Source organism: Protopterus annectens, chromosome 3.part1 (genome assembly GCF_019279795.1).
Source record: "Protopterus annectens isolate FY-2018-M chromosome 3.part1, PAN1.0, whole genome shotgun sequence".
NCBI lineage: Eukaryota > Metazoa > Chordata > Ceratodontiformes > Protopteridae > Protopterus > Protopterus annectens.
Genome location: NC_056732.1, coordinates 1,560,795,561 through 1,560,814,142, shown reverse-complemented (window position 1 = coordinate 1,560,814,142; position 18,582 = coordinate 1,560,795,561). Strand labels below are relative to the sequence as shown.

Sequence of the window (18,582 nt, the reverse complement as noted above, 5' to 3'; positions counted from 1 at the left end):
AATATCCTGGATGGATGCTGGAGCCCAGACAGGACCTCCTTTCTCAGCCATCAGAGAATCAACATCCTTATAAACAGAATCAACATCCTTATCTCCACAGCCTCAAACTAACCATATGGTCGCTCCAATTCCAGTTAATGTACAAAGGTCCAGGCTTGTCTCACCTGTTCAAGATATAGTTTTGGCTTCTCATAAAGCTTCTGTTAAGAAGGTCTACAGAAGTAAATAGAAAAGATTCGTTGTTTGGGCTTCCAAAAAAAAACATTGATCCCTTCTCTGTAGGTATCAGCCATCCTTCCTTTTCTTACTTCTCTTTTTAAGGAAAGAGCTGGTTTTTCTACTATAAAACTGCAATTGGCAGTTATATGCAACTATCATTCTGGGAGTGATTCAGATCTCCTATCTACTACCAGATTATGCAAGGCATTCATGAAAGAAATTTTTCTGCTTAGACCCTCCCATAAGGGATCCTTTTCCTCCTTGGGGTCTCACTGTTGTTCTTCAAAGCCTGACTCAAAAATCTTTTGAAGCAGCTAATAATCGTGTTATGAAATTTCTTTCTGAGAAAACTATCCTTTTGGTTGCTATTACATCAGCAAAGAGAATTTCGAAATTACAGGCCTTGTCATCCAAAATGCCGTACTTTATTTTCATAAAGACAGAAGCTCTCCCTATGCAAATTCCTCCTTTATGCCTAAAATAGCTACAGAAACTTACTTAACCAGTCATAGGTTCATAGGTAGGTACTAGGCTATCGGCCCTGGGGCCTATACAAGCCCAGCCAAAAAGGTACCCTGGCATTTGCCACCCAAGAAAATTATTTTCCTGTGCCACTGTCGAGCAGAGCCACAGAGGTGATCCCCGGGATGAATTTCCTATTTCCCATCCAGTCATCAAGATTTTTCTTGAAGAGTGCTAATGAGGAGCTTTGTTTGATATAGATAGGTAGTTTATTCCAGAGTATGGGAAGTCTCTGGGACAGGAATCTATCCCTCCGGCATGTTCTGTTTAATGTGGTGACAAGGTTTAGGTCCCTAGAGCGTGTAGCTCAGAGGGATTTCTTTAAGTGGAGCATGTCCAACAGCTCTGGGTTTGACATAGCTTTGTATGTTAGGCAGAGATCACCTCTTAGTAGGCGATATGCGAAGGAGTAAAGCTGGAGTTTTTTGAGACGGTCTGCATAGGGCATCTGTTTGAGGCCGGTAATCTTCTTTGTGAGGTATTTCTGCGGCCTTTCCAGTTGTTGTAGATGTCTTGTGAGGTACATACCAAAAGGGGAATTGTACTCTATAATGGGTCTAATGAGTGATTTCCAGTCTTTTCCCAAACTTCTCTAACAAGGGTGAATATCTCTTGCACCTTCTTGACGTACATAGACAATTATTTTCTGCTTTTATAGAACAGAACACTTCAGGAAGTCTGATCAGCTATTCATTAATTTTTCTCCTGACCATTTAGGCCAAGCAGTCTCCAAAGTTACCCTAGCCTAATGGATTACTGACTGCATTTCTCTGATGTACTCTAATCATGGTCTGGAATTGCCTCACTCTCCTAAAGCTCATTCTACTAGATCTATGGCCACATTGTCTGCCTTCTCCAGAAGGGCTTTGATTGCTGATATTTGTGCTGCAGCCTCTGCAGCCGATCTTTCTCCTTCTCAGCTAGGGTCGGTTCCGACACCCAATCTGCTGTTGCCTTGTCGGCTCCGGCTGGAGCCGACACAGTATCCAATATTGGAGCCAAGAAGCCTTCGGCTCCATCTGGAACCCATAGGACGTCGGCTCCGATGACTTCATCCAAGAAGAGATCTCGGTCCCCGTCTTTGGAATCTATCCACTCGGCTCCGGGGTCTCCTCTTTTGTCGGAGCGGAGTCATCGGTGCCGATCTTCGAGATCTTCCAGGCTGTCTGACCATGATTTAGAGAGGGTGGTAAGCAGGCTGTTAAAGTCGCAGGCACTGGCCCAAATGCTCCATAGCCCGTCTCAGCAGACTTCGGCTATTGCTTCACCCCTTGAACTTCCTCCTCCGACTCCCCACCAGAGTTCGGAGCCGGAGCTTCTCGGGACAGCGACTGTGTCGGCGCCGGAACCGATACATCCTTTTTCAGCTCTGACGTCTTCGGCTCCGATCTCCTCCTTGAGACCTTCCTTGGAGGGATCCGGTCGTCGAGTTTCCCTTGTTGGCTCCGAGGGGGCTAGTGGCATCGGACCCTTGTCCGACCCCGCTCTCCCTCTCGGGGCTTCGGCTTTGGTAAGCTCGGCACCGACATCGGCCTCAGAGCCTTCCCTCTCAGTGGAGCCGGGAATTCCTATTTCCTCAGAACGGGAATATTCCGGTCTCCCGGGGAGGGGAGCCTTTGAGGTGATGAGGAGTGTCCTGGCACCTGAGCCAGGTCAACGGTCCATCCCTCTAGCTCCTCCCTCTTCGGTGCCTGTAGACGCCTCTTGCCAGCCTCTTGCTCTCAGGCCCAGGGATCCATCGCCCCAGGTTTCCCCATTGGGAATATCTTCCTCTTCCGAGGTTTCTCCTGATCCTGCAGGGGAACCCCCTCGGAAGAGGACGTGTAAGAGGAAACACAGAGACTCCCCTGAGTCTACTACATCTGATACCGACTTAGATGAGTCGGAGGGTTCCCCACGATCCCCCTCTGAGGATGTCTCCTTTTCAGACATCCTTGAGCTCCTCAAACAGTGGGGGAATTGGCCCTCCATTGACCCCTCCGAGGATGAGTCGGTATACCTGGAGGCTTTTGGATCCCGACCCTCCACCTCCTGGGTGTCTCCGCCTTTCGACCCACTTATGCAGGTAGTGGCTCGGAAGGTGTGGGCAGGTCCAGATTCTGTGGAACCTGTCCCCAGGAGTCCATCCAAGTTTATTACGGCCCCTACGGACAAACAGTTTCTTTCCAAGGGCGTCTCTGTGGATGCTATGGTGGTGGCGGCGGCCACTAAGAAGGAACTTGCGGATCCTTCAGTACCTGTCCATCCTCCTAACAAAGATTCTAGGACCATGGACAGGTATGGAAAGCGGATGTTTTCTTCAGCGACCTTTGCTATGCGTTCGCTGAACTACCTTTGTCACTTCACCAGGCTTCAAAGAGATATTCTCAAGGAACTAGGTGAAGTGGTCCAGGATCCTTCTGCTGCTGGGGCTCAAGAAAAGATTGCCTCACAGCTAGCAATCCTGAATTCCTTATCCAACTCCTCCATGCGGCTCATATCCTATGCGGCCGATGGAGCGAGCAGGGCCGCAGGCACAGGAGTGGCTCTTAGACGTCAAGCCTGGATGCGGCTTTGAATTTTGCGGACCCCTTTAAGGCGTCCTTCACCAATACCCCCTTTGACGGTTCGGCTTTGTTCGGACCTCAGGTGAAGGATACCTTGACCAGGTGTGAGCAGGACGGTAAAACTCTTTCTGCCGTTGGAGTCCATTTTTCCACCCCTTCTAGACCATATCCCAAGGGTCAGAAGGGAGGGAAGATGTGGTTCCGCAAAGCCCAATGAGCTACACCGGACACACGTTGTCAGTTTACCCCCAGAGGCAGAGGGGGTAACAATAATAGACGCCGCCCTAGAGGCAGGGGGGGTCCTCAGAACCAGGGCAACAGGGAGTCTCTTCCTGAGAAGCCCTTTCAGCAGCCCTGAGGTGTTGCCCGACTGTCCACCCTTGGAGGCAGTCGGGGGAAGGATTTCGCTGTACCCAGTAGCCTGGCATTCCCTTTCACAAGATATGTGGGTACAGTCAATCATATCCGAGGGTTACAAAATCCCCTTCGAAAGGTATCCCGTAACTCAACAATCCCTTCCAGACATCTCACCCGGTCAAAGGGATTTGGCAGAACAGGAGGTTTCAAAGCTCCTAGAAAAAAAGAGCCATCCAGACTGTTCCGGCAGACCAAGTAGGATCCGGCATCTACTCGAGATTCTTTTTGGTCCCTAAAAGGACGGGAGATTGGAGACCAATATTAGACCTGAGCAGTCTAAACAGATTTGTCAAGAAGGCAAGATTCCGGATGGTCACGCTTCAGTCCATTCTGCCCTTTCTGGGCAAGGACAACTGGATGTGCTCTATAGACCTTCAGGACGCGTACTATCACATAAAGATTCACAGGCGCTCCAGAAGGTTTCTCCGCTTTCGGCTAGGGACCAGTCATTACCAATTCAGAGCCCTGCCCTTTGGCCTCACTTCAGCCCCCAGAGTGTTTACCAAATGCATGGCAGTGGTCACAGCTCATCTGAGACGTCAAGGATTCCAGGTGTTTCCTTATTTAGACGACTGGCTCCTCTCCGCCACCACCAGGTGTCAGCTTCTTCAGACCAGAGACTACACTCTGCAGCTATGCAGGAGTTTGGGAATTTCAGTGAATTTTGAAAAATCTTCTCTGCGGCCTTGCCAATCTATCACCTTTATAGGCGCAGAATTAAACACCGTCAAAATGTTAGCCAGACTAACAGATCAAAGAATTCTGGACATCCAAAATACGTTCGGATTTTATTGCAGAGCAGCAAAGTCAAAGCCAGACTGATACTAAAGGTTCTAGGTCTTATGGCTGCGGCCATTGTTCTTCTACCACTGGCTCGCTTCCACATGCGTCTTCTGCAGTGGATGTTATTCACTCAGTGGTCGTTCCACAGTCTTCCGATGAGGCACGAAATCTTAGTCACACAATCGTGCAGAACTCATCTGAACTGGTGGATATCTTCCCCTCTTCTTCATCAGGGCCGACCTTTTGTTCCCCCTCCTCCGGTTGCCACAGTTACTACGGATGCCTCTCTGATCGGGTGGGGGGGGCATTATCAGGGCAGGATGGTCCACGGGACGTGGCAACCCATAGAATACCATCTGCACATAAATGTCCTGGAGATGAGAGTGGTGCTTTTAACGTTGCAAGCCCTCAACGACTTTCTTCCCGTGGGGACTATTGCAGTACAAACGGACAACATGTCCGTGGTCTGGTACATCAACAAGCAGGGTGGGACCAGGTCCTATCCGTTGTGTCGAGAAGCTCTCAGACTTTGGCAATGGGCAATCTCCTCTCATCGGTTTCTGATAGCAACGCACATCCCCGGCAGGTCCAACCTCTTGGCGGACAGGCTGAGCAGATCCATTCTCATGCCTCACGAGTGGTCTCTCAATCAATCTGTAGTGGACCAGATTTTTTCTGAAGAGGGCACACCTTGTTGCAATCTTTTGCTACACCCCAAAACAACAAGTGCCCCGATTTTTTCACCCTCTTTCCCCTACCAGGCCAACCCCTGAGAGACTCTCTAACCCAGGATTGGCCCCGGGGATTTCTGTACGCTTTTCCTCCTTTTCCCTTGATTCCACAAGTCATTCAGAAAGCCACCGTTTTGAGGGCCAAGTTGATTCTCATTGCCCCTTACTGGCCTCGACAAATTTGGTTTCCATCTCTGCATCGTCACCTCCTGGTGCAGCCCTGGCATCTGGACCCAGTTCCGGATCTCTTGATCCACCAGTCGGGTCAACAGCACCGGGCCATTCATTCTCTCAACCTCACTGCTTGGTTGCTCCACTTCCTTCCCTAGCCAGGCTTCCTATGATCTCTGATCCGGTCAGAGATATCTTAGTGGCTTCTTTAAAGTCGTCCACCAGAACCGTTTATGCTAGCAAGTGGCGACGTTTTTCCATTTGGGCAAATTCCAGAAATATTGATCCCTTTACTGCTCCTGTGCATTCTGTTTTAGATTTCCTGGCTGAAGTTTTTCAGTCAGGATCTTCTTCATCTACAGTAAAAGTTCAACTGGCTGCTATTTCCAAGTATCACGTTGGCTTGCAAGATCATAACATTATGTCTCATATACTATGCAAGGCCTTTCTGAGAGGAGTCTTTCTCCTAAAGCCGCCAATAAAACATCCTCCTCCACAATGGGATCTAAATTTAATGTTGGCATCCTTAATGTTACCACCCTTCAAACCGTCTGCTTCATGTTCATTGAAATTATTGACCTGGAAAACTATATTTTTACTGGCTGTCACTTCAGCAAGAAGGGTTTCCGAGATTCAAGCTCTCTGCATCCATTCCCCTTACTTGGTTTTTCACAAGGACATGGTATCCTTAAGAACGAACCCGTCCTTTCTCCCCAAAGTTGTTTCTCAAACCAATATTAATCAATCCATCGATCTACCAGTCTTTTTCCCAAACTATTCTGACAGAGCTGAACAAAAGCTTCATTTTTTGGATGTCCATCGTCAGCTCAGGTACTATTTGCATAGAACGAAACAATTCAGGAAATCGGACCAATTATTTGTCTCCTATGCAGAAAACAGGAAAGGTCTCCCAGTGTCTAAAGTGACCTTATCCAGATGGTTGTCTTCCACCATTTCTTATGTGTACTCACTCAGAGGCAAGCAACTACCTTCTAAACCGAAAGCACACTCAACCAGGAGTCTATCCACTTCTGCAGCCTTTCAGGATAGACTACCCATTGATACCATTTGTGCAGCAGCTACTTGGGCCACTCCTCATACCTTTGTCTCTCATTACAAGTTAGATTTGGCCTCCAGAGACAGGGCCAGTTTTGGTTCCACAGTTCTCAAGAGTCTGTTCCATTGAGCCACCCGGGATACAGGTGCTAGGACGGTCCCATCCAGCAAGAATGAAGGCGAGATTGACAACTTAACATTTAGAAGTTATGTACCTACCATAACGTTCCATGTTAGTTGTCTTCTCGCCTTCTTTCTTCGCCCTCCCTCCTTCCCCCTGGCCTGGACAGATCTTGAAGAGTTCCTATCAGGTTGTTTCCTCCTGAGCCTTCATTAGAGGACTCCTTTATTATGAACTTGGGTTTCCTAAAATATATTAGATTAGTCCTTAGCAGGGTAGGTTAGCTACCAAACGAGATCTGAGGTAGTCCCGCCTTGCATCATGGGATATAGGGTTGCCTCGAGCTGGTAAAAGGAGTTCTCAAGCTAAGCAAGTGCCGAGTCGGAGCCGAGGATCGGCTCCGAACCCATCCAGCAAGAAAGAAGGCGAGAGAAGACAACTAACATGGAACGTTATGGTAGGTACATAACTTCTAATTTTGTTTTGTTAGGAGATTCTTCAGACACAGTGAGTCAGTTCATTCGGACTGATAAGCAGAAAGTCTTTGGAGTGCAGTCCACAGAAGTTTGGTACAGACACTCAAGAGTGAGTGCAGAAGTCAGGTTAAATATCCAGCACTCCAGAATCTTATAATATTCAGGAGAAAAGAAATAATTCTTAGTATAATGAGAGCAGAAGCTATGGACGTTACAGTTCAGTCTATTTCAGTTTATCAGCATTGTTATTGGAGATTGTAAGATTTGACATTCTGAGTACAGAATTTACAAACAGTATAATGAGTGCAGAAGCTATGGACATTATAAGTGTCTATTTCGGTTTATCAGCTTTGTTATTAGAGACTGTAAGATTTGGTTCCGATATTGTTGACATTCACCTCCACTGTACCTAATAAAGTATTCTTAACCAAACTACAGTGTATGTAGACTTTTATTCTGAAAGGTACAAGAAAATATGGCACATAAAGGAGAGAGTGACACCTGTTTAGCATGGTTCTGGGTAATTAAAAGATAAAGACATTCATTCCAGTTCCATTCCAGTTACTTCATGTTAGTTCCAGTTCATTTCAGTATCCTACAGTCCTTAGGGTTCTTAGAATATTCATGCAACTTCTTGCAGCTGTGTATTATACCTAGCATCTCTCTCTCACTCTCTGTGTGCATAGCTCTCCTGTGTACCTGTGCACTGATGATAAAGGCTGCTGATCAATTGGGAACTGGAATACCTTCCTTCAATTTTATTGCACATCTTTCATTCTGGTGGATATCTGCTTCTAATGTAAATTTGTCACCGCTCTCCACAAAGGTGGCAATAACACAGACGCTACTAACTTCAGTCCTATAGCTATTCTCTCACCTCTTTCTAAAATCCTCGAAATCAACTCATGCCATACCTAACACACAGTCATCTTCTTACCCCAAGACAACATGGTTTCAGGCCTGACCATAGCACTACCACTGCTCTTCTGTCCTTCCTTGACACCATTAATCATGCTCGCAACTCTGGGAAAATCATAACCACCCTTTACTTAGATCTCTCCAAAGCCTTTGACATTGTCTCACATCTTCTACTCTTACCTCAACATTCCTCTTACAGTTTCTCTCCTTCATCCATAGCCAGGGTCCTTAAAGGGTAATTTGCACACAGATGGCAGAAACATGTATGTCCACAGCTTGTCAGTTTTGCCTTTATTGGCCTGAATTTGTCCATTAATAGACTTAAAAAAAAAATGTTGGCTATCATTTAACTGTTAGTGTTTTTTCCTATTGTTTATTACTGTAATGCTAGTTTTATTTCTATTCTGTTTGCTGTGCTTGTCTACTATTGTAATGTTTTATTGTACTATCTGGAGCTTTTCTCCTCGGGTCTCCACTGAAAATGGGAGAAAATCCCAGTTGGAATAACCCGGTTAACAAATGTCAATAAATAAATAAATAAATATAAATAAATAAAAGAAAAAGGCATGGGCATTCAGAATTGCCATTTAGCTGAAACACCTGATGTTCTTAAAGGGTAACTTGCATATATCCCATGTCACCTCTTATACAAGAGGTTTAAGGAATTGCACAGTGGAAAGTCTAGCTTTGCTAGATTTTTCTTTTTGTATTTTTTAACCAATTGGCTTTTCTGTGTGACATTTTTACTCATTGTTTTAACTTTAGCAATAAAGGTGAATATGTTCTGCATTTGTTAGATGTGCATAGACTGTTACATTTCTACTTGCATAGGACTAAAGAGTTTCGGAAAGCAAGTCAATTGTTCATTACCTTTGCAGGCCCAAGAAAAGCCCTACCAGTATCCAATGTTACTTTGTCGAAATGGCTCTCTGATTGCATTTCCTTTATCTATCTATATATATATATATATATATATATATATATATATATATATATGTATATATTTATATATATATATATATATATATATATATATATATATATATGTATGTATATATTTATATATATATATTTATATATATATATATATATATATATATATACATACATATACACCTCAAAAGGATAAATCCTTCCAAAACTATTCAAGCTCACTCAACCAGGGTCTTGGCCGCATCCGCAGTCTTCCAGATCAGTGCATCCATGGATGAGATTTATGCAGCAGCCACATGGGCAAGCCATCATACCTTTATCACTCATTACAAGTTGGATTTGATCTCCAGGGGCAGAGCCTCGTTTGGTTCGATGGTTCTGAGAAACAGACGTGGTTCATGAGTCCTCCCGGGGTAAAGGTAGCTGGAGACTCAGTCCCATATGTGAGGGTGAGATAAAAAATTGACAATATCAGATTAAGAAGTTATGTACTCTCCATAACATTTCATCTGTATTATCGATTTTTTTATCTACAGTGGATATATAAAGTTTACACACCCCTGTTAAAATGCCAGGTTTTTGTGATATAAAAAAATGAGACCACAATAAATTATTTCAAAACTTTTCCCACCTTTGATGTGACCTGTAACCTGTACAATTCAATTGAGAAACAAACAAATCTGTTAGGGGAAAAAATATAAAAAATAAACTTACAATACGCTGGTTGCATAAGTGTGCACACCGTTAAAATAATACTTTGTTGTGTGCACACCCTTAAACTAATACTTTGTTGAAGCACCTTTTGATTTAATTACAGCATTCAGTCTTCCTGGGTACATACCTGCCATCAATTAAAGAGACTCTGATTAACCCCAAATAAAATTCAGCTGTTCTAGTAGGATTTTCCTGACATTTACTCAGTTGCCTGCTACAGCAAAAGCCATGGTTCGCAGAGAGCTTACAAAGCATCAAAGGGATGTTATTGTTGAAAGGTATCAGTCAGGAGAAGGGTACAAAAAATTTTCCACAGCATTGTATATACCATGAAACACAGTGAAGACAGTCATCAAAAAGTGGAGAAAATATGGGGCAACAGTGACATTGCAAAGAACTGGACGTCCCTCCAAAATTGATGAAAAGACAAGACAAAAACTGGTCAGGGAGGCTGCCAAGAGACCTACAGCAACACTGAAGGAGCTGCAGGAATTTCTGGCAAGTACTGTTTGTGTACTACATGTGACAACAATCTCCTGTATTCTCCATATGTCTGGACTATGGGGTAGGGTTGCAAGATGGAAGCCTTTTCTTGCACAGAAAAACATCCAGGCAAAGTTAAAATTTGCAAAACAATACATCAAGTCTCTCAAAAGCATGTGGGAAAATGTGTTATGGTCTGATGAGACCAAGGTTGAACTTTTCGGCCACAATTCCAAAAGGTACATTTGGCGCAAAAACAACACTTTGCATCACCAAAAGAACACCACCCCTACAGTGAGGCATGGGGATGGCAGTATCATGCTTTGGGGTTGCTTTTCTTCAGCATGAACTGGAGCTTTAGTCAAGGTGGAGGGAATTATGAACAGTTCCAAATACCAGTCACTTTTGGGCCAAAACCTTCAGGTGTCTGTTAGAAGGCTGAAGATGAAGAGGAATTTCACCATTCAACATGACAATGAGCCCAAGCATACATCCAAATCAACAAAAGAATGGCTTCACCAGAAGAAAATTAAAGTTTTGGAATGTTCCAGCCAGAGCCCAGACCTAAATCCAATAGAAAGTCTGTGAGGGTGACCTGAATCTGACAGATTTGGAGTGCTTTTGCAAGGAAGAGTGGGCAAATATTGCCAAGTCAAGATGTGCCATGCTGATAGACTCCTACCCAAGAAGACTGAATGCTGTAATTAAATCAAAAGGTGCTTCAACAAAGTACTAGTTTAAGGGTGTGCACACACAACAAAGTATTAGTTTGAGGGTGTGCACACTTATGCAATCAGAGTATTGTACATTTTTTGTTTTTTATATTTTTTCCTCTAACAGATTTGTTTGTTTTTCAATTGAATTGTACAGGTTATAGGTCACATTAAAGGTGGGACAAGTTTTGAAATGCTTTATTGTGGTCTCATTTTTATATATCACAAAAACCTGTCATTTCAACAGGGGTGTGTAAACATTTTATATCCACTGTATCCTCACATTCCCTCCCTCCAACCCCCTTCCCTTAGGTTTTCTGGTTGAACGGGAAGCAACATTTTGGTCATTTTTTATTATCTTCAGTACTCCAGAAGTAGTTTCCTTAAAAATCTTTTCAACATTAAAGTTCAGTACTTTCTTCCACTTTTATCCACTGTCCTTCATGTAACTTATGTTATCCATATTTTATGTTTGTGACTTTTGCTGGCATTGTTTACTTGCATTTATACCAATGTTATTAACTTTTTATTATTAATTCTGAACGTAATGTATTCTTTGTGTGGAGATTTTCTCCCCGGGCCTCCATTGAAAAAGGACCTGTGTCCGGTCAGATTTTCCTGGTAATCCAATGTAAATAAATAATTAAAAATAAATAAATTTCTTCTATGGGAATAATTCAAACAAGGTCTGAGGTAAAAGGGAGAGATGCATTGTGGGTAAGGGGAGGTATCCAAGAGCTTTTTGGTTGCCATGAGCTTAGTAGCGGCCGAGGTGGATCTGATGGATCGGATCCAGACCCATATGTGAGGAGATATGAAAAAAATCAACAGTACAGATGGAACGTCATAACTTCTTATATTTGTCATTTGTGTCAAAAGCTGAAAGAGTATTAGTACATGTAGTAATTATGTAATGCTAACAGTGAATATTCGATACATTACATATTCAAATGTGTGGTATAATTTGTGTATTTGTACATTTTTTTTATTTTAAATGCATCACTTAGTACTGCAAAAATCTACTGGAACATAAACATTTTCTCACCTGTATCTGTGTCTGTCTGTTTGTCATTTTTCTCATTCTCTCCTCATGTCTACTTTAGTGGATGGAGTGTGGACACCATGGTCACCTTGGTCTGACTGCCCAGTTACATGTGGGCTTGGGAATCAAATCAGGACGCGTGCCTGTATCAATCCCCCACCTCGTAATAATGGGTCAGAATGTCAGGGTCCTGATACTGAAGAACAGAACTGCAACAGGGTTCCATGTGAAGGTAAGGACCAAAATTCATAATGGCACTCCTGTCTAATTACAGTACCATGTTTTCATAAGAAGGCAATATTCTAGCATGGTATACAGAGCTGGATCCAGCACTAGGTGAACTAGGCAGCTGCCTAGGACCTATGTTGCCTTTTGGGGGGAGGCTGCTGTAAACACTTGAGGGCTTTAAGACGTAGTGGGAGACTTCTGTTAAGAACAGCAAGCCCCAGAAATCTGAGCATTGGGACAAACATCCTAATGTAAAATGGGAGATTTAATAAAGGAGCAGATGTCCAGTGTGGGAGATTTTGAGCAGCTATCCATTGCAGAAGATTTTGGTATGGAGGAATTTGGAGCACATGTCCAATGTCCAGTGAAGGTGATTTTGAGCAGATGTCTGGAACAGGAGATTTGGTTTTGGAAGTAAGCACATCTATCTGCAATGAGTGCGATTTGATTTTAACCAAGGGATTCAACACAGTAAATTTGGTGTGTGTGTGTGTGTGTGTGTGTGTGTGTGTGTGTGTGTGTGTGTGTGTGTGTGTGTGTGTGTGTGTGTGAAAAATGCCCCAGTCAGGATGGCTGTCTAGTTAAGTGACTTTGCTCAGAGTCAAACCAGGAGCCTTGATTTTTTGGCAAGCAGGTGTCTTAAACCTCCACATCAAATGCCAGGTCTCCTTTATTGTTTTTATTTGTCTTTTTTAAATCACTGAGCATTACAGTCTGTCAGTGTTAGTCAAAAAAAGTTTAGTTGTGCTGTTTGTGCAACAGGTAGAATACTTACCATTGGTGCAGAAGGTTGTGGGTTCTCTTACCACACTTGGTAGGTGACACTACTGTGCAGCATGGGTGGGGGGGGATACTGAACTACTGAATGTGTCCTCCTTTGGATGAGATACCTAGTAACTATTAACATCTTGCCAATTTGCCAGCTCTTCCCTGTTGCATATAATCACCCCGACCCCATGTGCAAATATGGGAAAAGGGGATTGTGGATGGATAGATGGATATATTCTTCAAGGTCACCAGGCACTGAATTTGTAGATGAAACACTGAAATGCAAAGTTGTTTTCCAGCAGCAACCTCTTTGTTAGTTACAGATCTCTTTAATGTGAAATTATTCAGATAACTTTTACTTCTGCAAAATTGTGCATATTGTCTGTTATTGGTGGATTATAATGGCAGTAGTTTGAGTGGCCATTTAAGGTTGAAATGTTCTGAAATGGATAGTCTTGTTCATATTCTTTGTTTCTCTGCTTACTGGAAAGATGATCAAAACTACATGTTGTATTAAACAAATAATATAATTTAATGCAACCAGAAAGGTGAATCAAAGAACACATGCATTTATACATAGTCCTAAAAATGCGTGCATGGGGCCCATGGTTTGAAAACAGCCCAAAGGCACACATATCTGCCATTGGCCAGATGCATTTTCTATGAATGTCAGTTTCAATGCAGTTTCAAGGAATGTAAGTTTCAAGAGCAGAAAAGTTTAATGCTGCTCGTGCTAAGTCTGTTTTCATTGTAAGACTCTATTATTTTGTTTAGCAAATGACTATCAGTGTTTGTGCTATAAATTTTGAAATAAATGTTTTAAAGAAAATCTAAGTATCTTCAGCAATTGTAGAAGTAAAGAAGAACATAGTATGCACACTGGCAGGTTTGAAAAGTGTTTTGTGGTAACTAGGGAGAGAGGCAAGTAAACGGATACTGGAATGGCTGCTGAGCAGGGACACGGGTGCCCTGGTCCATTACTCTGCCTATGACCCTATTTGACTATGATCCTGTTTTGATGGGATAGGGAAACACATGCTATTGTATAGGAAATTCAAGCTTTGTCATACCTGCTGCTTCATAATGTATTTAAATGAAATTTTTATTTTTCCTGCATTGAACTGGTTTGTGTTTTTGAACACATAGGAAAAGTGTTATAAGTGAACAGATTCTTATTATAGGATAGTATATTTTTTGCATTTCTGAACACAACACCACGTCACACAACTGTTACCAAAAGGAATAACCTCTGTCGCTGTACCATAAAGGGCTGTCCTCCAGTTACCGCTTAGATGTTCCACAAAGCATTCGTAAAGGAATATCAGGCTGCAGTTAATCCATCGTTTTAATGCCACAAAAATTCACAAAAACACACACTGACATGAATAAAATGCTGGTGATTGAGCGCGCTTTCGTATTTACATAAACACCTTCATCAGAATCACAAATTACAATAAAAATAAAATAAAATACAATAAAAATAAAATAAAAATAAAATATAGTTGGTAAATGCATCAAATAGGACCTGAATACAACATGCAAACAAAGGGTTACATCTTTTATAGTATGAAATTAATTAATTATGAACTAATTAGCCAACCAATAAGGGCTTGTAATATGGATATAAAAGATGGTGGATTTTTATTGTAATTTGTGATTCTGATGAAGGTGTTTATGTAAATACGAAAGCGCCCTCAATCACCAGCATTTTATTCATGTCAGTGTGTGTTTTTGTGAATTTTTGTGGCATTAAAACGATGGATTAACTGCAGCCTGATATTCCTTTACGAATGCTTTGTGGAACATCTAAGCGGTAACTGGAGGACAGCCCTTTATGGTACAGCGACGGAGGTTATTCCTTTTGGTAATATTTTTTGCATTTGCCGGTTTTGGACAATTTTCACTGTAGCTTTTTATTTATTTATTTATTTTTTTAACCCATCTGTCAGTCTAGCAAACTCACAAGGCACAAGTGCCCCTTTTTAGGCTAACCCTTCATCACTGTCAGGTTAAGTGGCTTGCTCAAAGCTAGCCAGTAACATGGTGTGCAGGCATAGACTGTGAGGAATCAAACAAACAATGCCAACCTGAAGCAAACTATCAAGTTGCAGCTTTAACTTTCAATGTTAAATTACCTGAGTTTTGAAGTAAGTGTCAGAGACTGAGCTGGACCCAGCTGAGGGATCCATAGAAAAGTCTGTACCTGTTTGCCCTAAATATAATAATAAATTCAGCATTAAATCTCTGTTGTGGAACTCCTGTGTTAGTAAACTGTACAACAAAAGAGAAAATAATGAAAAGTTGTAATAATACTCATCTCCCTTCATGAAAATCATAATGACACATTCCAGCAAGGAACTTAAGAACATTAATTAGCAAATGTAAAGCAAATTATGAACTTAAGGTCACTTAAGATACTAAAGGAAACTACAGATCTTTCTTCAATTATGTCATGAAATTAAGGAGTAATGTTCAACAATGCACTGAACTCATTCATAGTAATATTAGGCATTCTACTCCCAAGGATATAGCCAGATGTATTAGCAGACAAATTCTCTGCTACATTTACTTCACTTAACCAAGCTGTTGTATCATCTGTCAGTGACAATTCAGACTCCCCTGAAATCACCTTGGAACAAGTCTTAAAATCTCCGACAAAGGTTAAAGTATTTCTGTGGGACCGGATGACATACCAGACTGCATTCTCATCAGTACCAAGTATACACCATCTGAGCATCTGCTAAAACTGTTCAGCCTCAGACTTTCCACGATGTTTTCACTTGGACCTGGAGAATAGTCCATCAGCCTCACCAGTCTTACATGCAAAACCTTGGAATGTATCTTAACAGAAATCATTTATGTGGACATAGGCAACGTAACTGATGTAGACCACACTTAGTTTGGTTCTAAGCAGGGCAAGTCCTGTCTCCTGAACTAGTGAACTTCTTGAAAGGGTTACAGAGGCTGTGGATGGTACTCACTCTGTGCATGCTGCATATCTAGACCTGGCTAAGGCATATGATACTATTTCTCATGTTAGTATTATTGAAAAATGAAACGTAATCTAAACACCAACATTTTCTGCTGGCTTGCAAACTGGCTATCCAGCAGATAACAAGGTGTGAAAGTTGATAATACTCTGTGTGAATGCAAACTTGTAACTTAAAGAATACCACAGGGAGCAGTGCTAGGCCCTCTCCTTTTGGCATATATTTTGTAGATATCCACATCCGCATCTCGGGCATGTAGTCGAGCAAGTTTTCTGGTAACTGCAAGCTGGGCACTGTAAGATACTCATCACATGATATTAAGCTGCTCCATGAAGGAATAGTATATGCACATTTCTGGTATACTGCAAATAACCACAAGCTAAATGCAGTGAAGTGCAGCATGGTAGTATATGGCAATAAAAGCTGCTCCCACCGCATACCATACCCATCATTATATTACACTAGAAGCCTTTAACTGGTGAGAACTACCAAACTGCCTAAAATATACTCAGTTACTCACTGCATGTAAGATCAGTAACTGTCCTGACACGTGTACTGCTCCAAATGCAATTCTACAAAAATACTCATCCATTCACCCTCTGCGATCAAATGACCAAAATAAACTTACTATCTATAGACCAAGAAAATCAACAAAACACTCCCTTTACTCCTACTCTTTTGATAAAGCCTCGACTCTCTCCCTACTACCATTAGAACAGTTACCTCTTACCAATCCTTCTAAAAGACCACTTAAGGTCTTAAAGGAATGGCTCTGCTCCTGGTCTACTCCAGAATAACCACCTACTGTCCTACTTAAAACCCAGATCTATTTTCGACCCCTTATCCATGAAAATATTCCTATCAAATTTCTCATAGTATCTCTATAATTACTTTATTTTCTTAATATTTCCACCTACTGTCCTTAAACTCTAATATATCCACATAAAAAATCCTGTGCTTTGTTCATTGATGAAAGCTGTATATAACAACCTCAATCTGTCTCTAATATATATTAAACACAATTTATCTAGCATGGTCTTTCTTGTTTTCATGCATTTAATATAACTCTCTTCTCACAATAATTAGGCATCATGTCTATCTTCACTACTATATCTGAATCTAAACCCCCATAACAATCTTAGATTCTCATGTCAGTAACTTAATTCATTCTATCACACCTACCATGTCGTCTCTCAAATATATAAATATTTGTTAATATGTACCCAGTTTATCTGTACATTTGTAAATATGTGACTCTGTGGATTAGTGTTTCAAATGTAATTTTGTATTTACTGTTACAAATGGAAATTCACTATGTATTGCAATGTGAAATGTGTTCTATACCTGGAGCTTTATCCCCAGGCCTCTGCTGAAAATGGGAACATACCCAGGCAGACAATCCCAGTAAACAAATGACAAATAAATAAATGCATATGTTATAAGTGGTACTTCTATTCAGACAGGTGCGGTCATAAGAGAGTTAAATTGACAACTCTCTGTCTCATTCAGTCATCACATTTCCAGCATGGTCATGAAATCCTTCTCTCTGGTCCTGTTAATTTCCAAGGAATTATCTTCAAGATCCAAAGAAGTGATCTTACCGTGTCCTCATCCCTTATCAGACCCAACATCAAATAGAATGTCTTATTTTGAATGCCCATACTAAAGCATATCGCTCAACTAGAAAGTGTGATTTTTAACCAAGAACATTAAAGAGGTTAAATCCATTTGCAGTCCTAACAGAATAACAAAGCTTTCCTTATACTCAGCAGACTGCCTCTCTTTTTAAGCCTTAAAACACTCAATTGTATTTGACCTAATTCTTTAGAATTCAGTGGCTGTATAAACACCCATACTAGGAACCTAAATGTATACCAGCAAATAAATAAAACTCATTGGAGGGATAGGTTCCTAAAGTAGTGTATTCCCAGCCTATGGAGTAGGTACAAGTACAGGTCAAGCAAAATACTAATTTGTCTGCTTTTAAGGCTATGCTTTGTTGGATGGATGGACACTAATTTACACCAGGATTATTGTGCACAGCTCTGCACTGCTTGATTTGGGAGGTGAGCACAATTAAGTGCTTGTGAAGAGTGACAAGAACTCTCTGATGTGTGTCTACTTGAAGGTGTAGATGGCTAGGAATTTTATGGACCCTGTGATCCCTTGCCTAGTATTGTTCCTATAAGACTAATTTTAAATAGGATTACTGAGCTAAGGTGTTAGGTAACTGCATGGATTGTTATATTGTAGTTTTATATATATATCTATATATATATATATATATATATATATATATATATATATGTATGTATGGGTCTACTTCAAAAGAGCGAAAGCAAATATAAACAAATCGCACACTGCCGAGACAACTTTGCCAAAAGTGTATGAGATCGGATATTTAAAAGGGTGAATCCCATATCAATGAAAAGTACATCTCTTGTATTGTATTCCTGCATTATGTCTTTCTATTAGAAACGTACCTCACAAACTGGTCTGCATTGAAGGGCATGTAGCCTCAGTGATTGACAGGTGAAACGGTTGTCTCCTGGTAAGGAAAAAAAATATATTTTTAGTCTTTCATTTTTGCAAGGGGGGCAAGCCCCCCTGCACCCCCCACATATTAAATATAACAGCTCCAAGATTGCACTACCTTGAGGGAAAGAGCATTTTTATATCTATTTCATATTGCTGCAACTGACTACACGTCAGTGACTTCTTTTTGTTTATATGGGATTCAGCCTTTTAAAT

At 41.5% G+C, this 18,582-nt stretch overlaps 1 protein-coding gene across 1 annotated transcript in view; it reads left to right on the top strand.

The window, feature by feature from the left end:
• Positions 1-18,582, top strand: part of LOC122797804 (SCO-spondin-like) — a 4,708,783-nt gene that overhangs the window by 3,981,469 nt on the left and 708,732 nt on the right. The window contains exon 92 of the mRNA XM_044066325.1: positions 11,907-12,077. Coding sequence (XP_043922260.1) covers positions 11,907-12,077 — 171 coding nt within the window. The remainder of the gene's footprint in view (positions 1-11,906; positions 12,078-18,582) is intronic.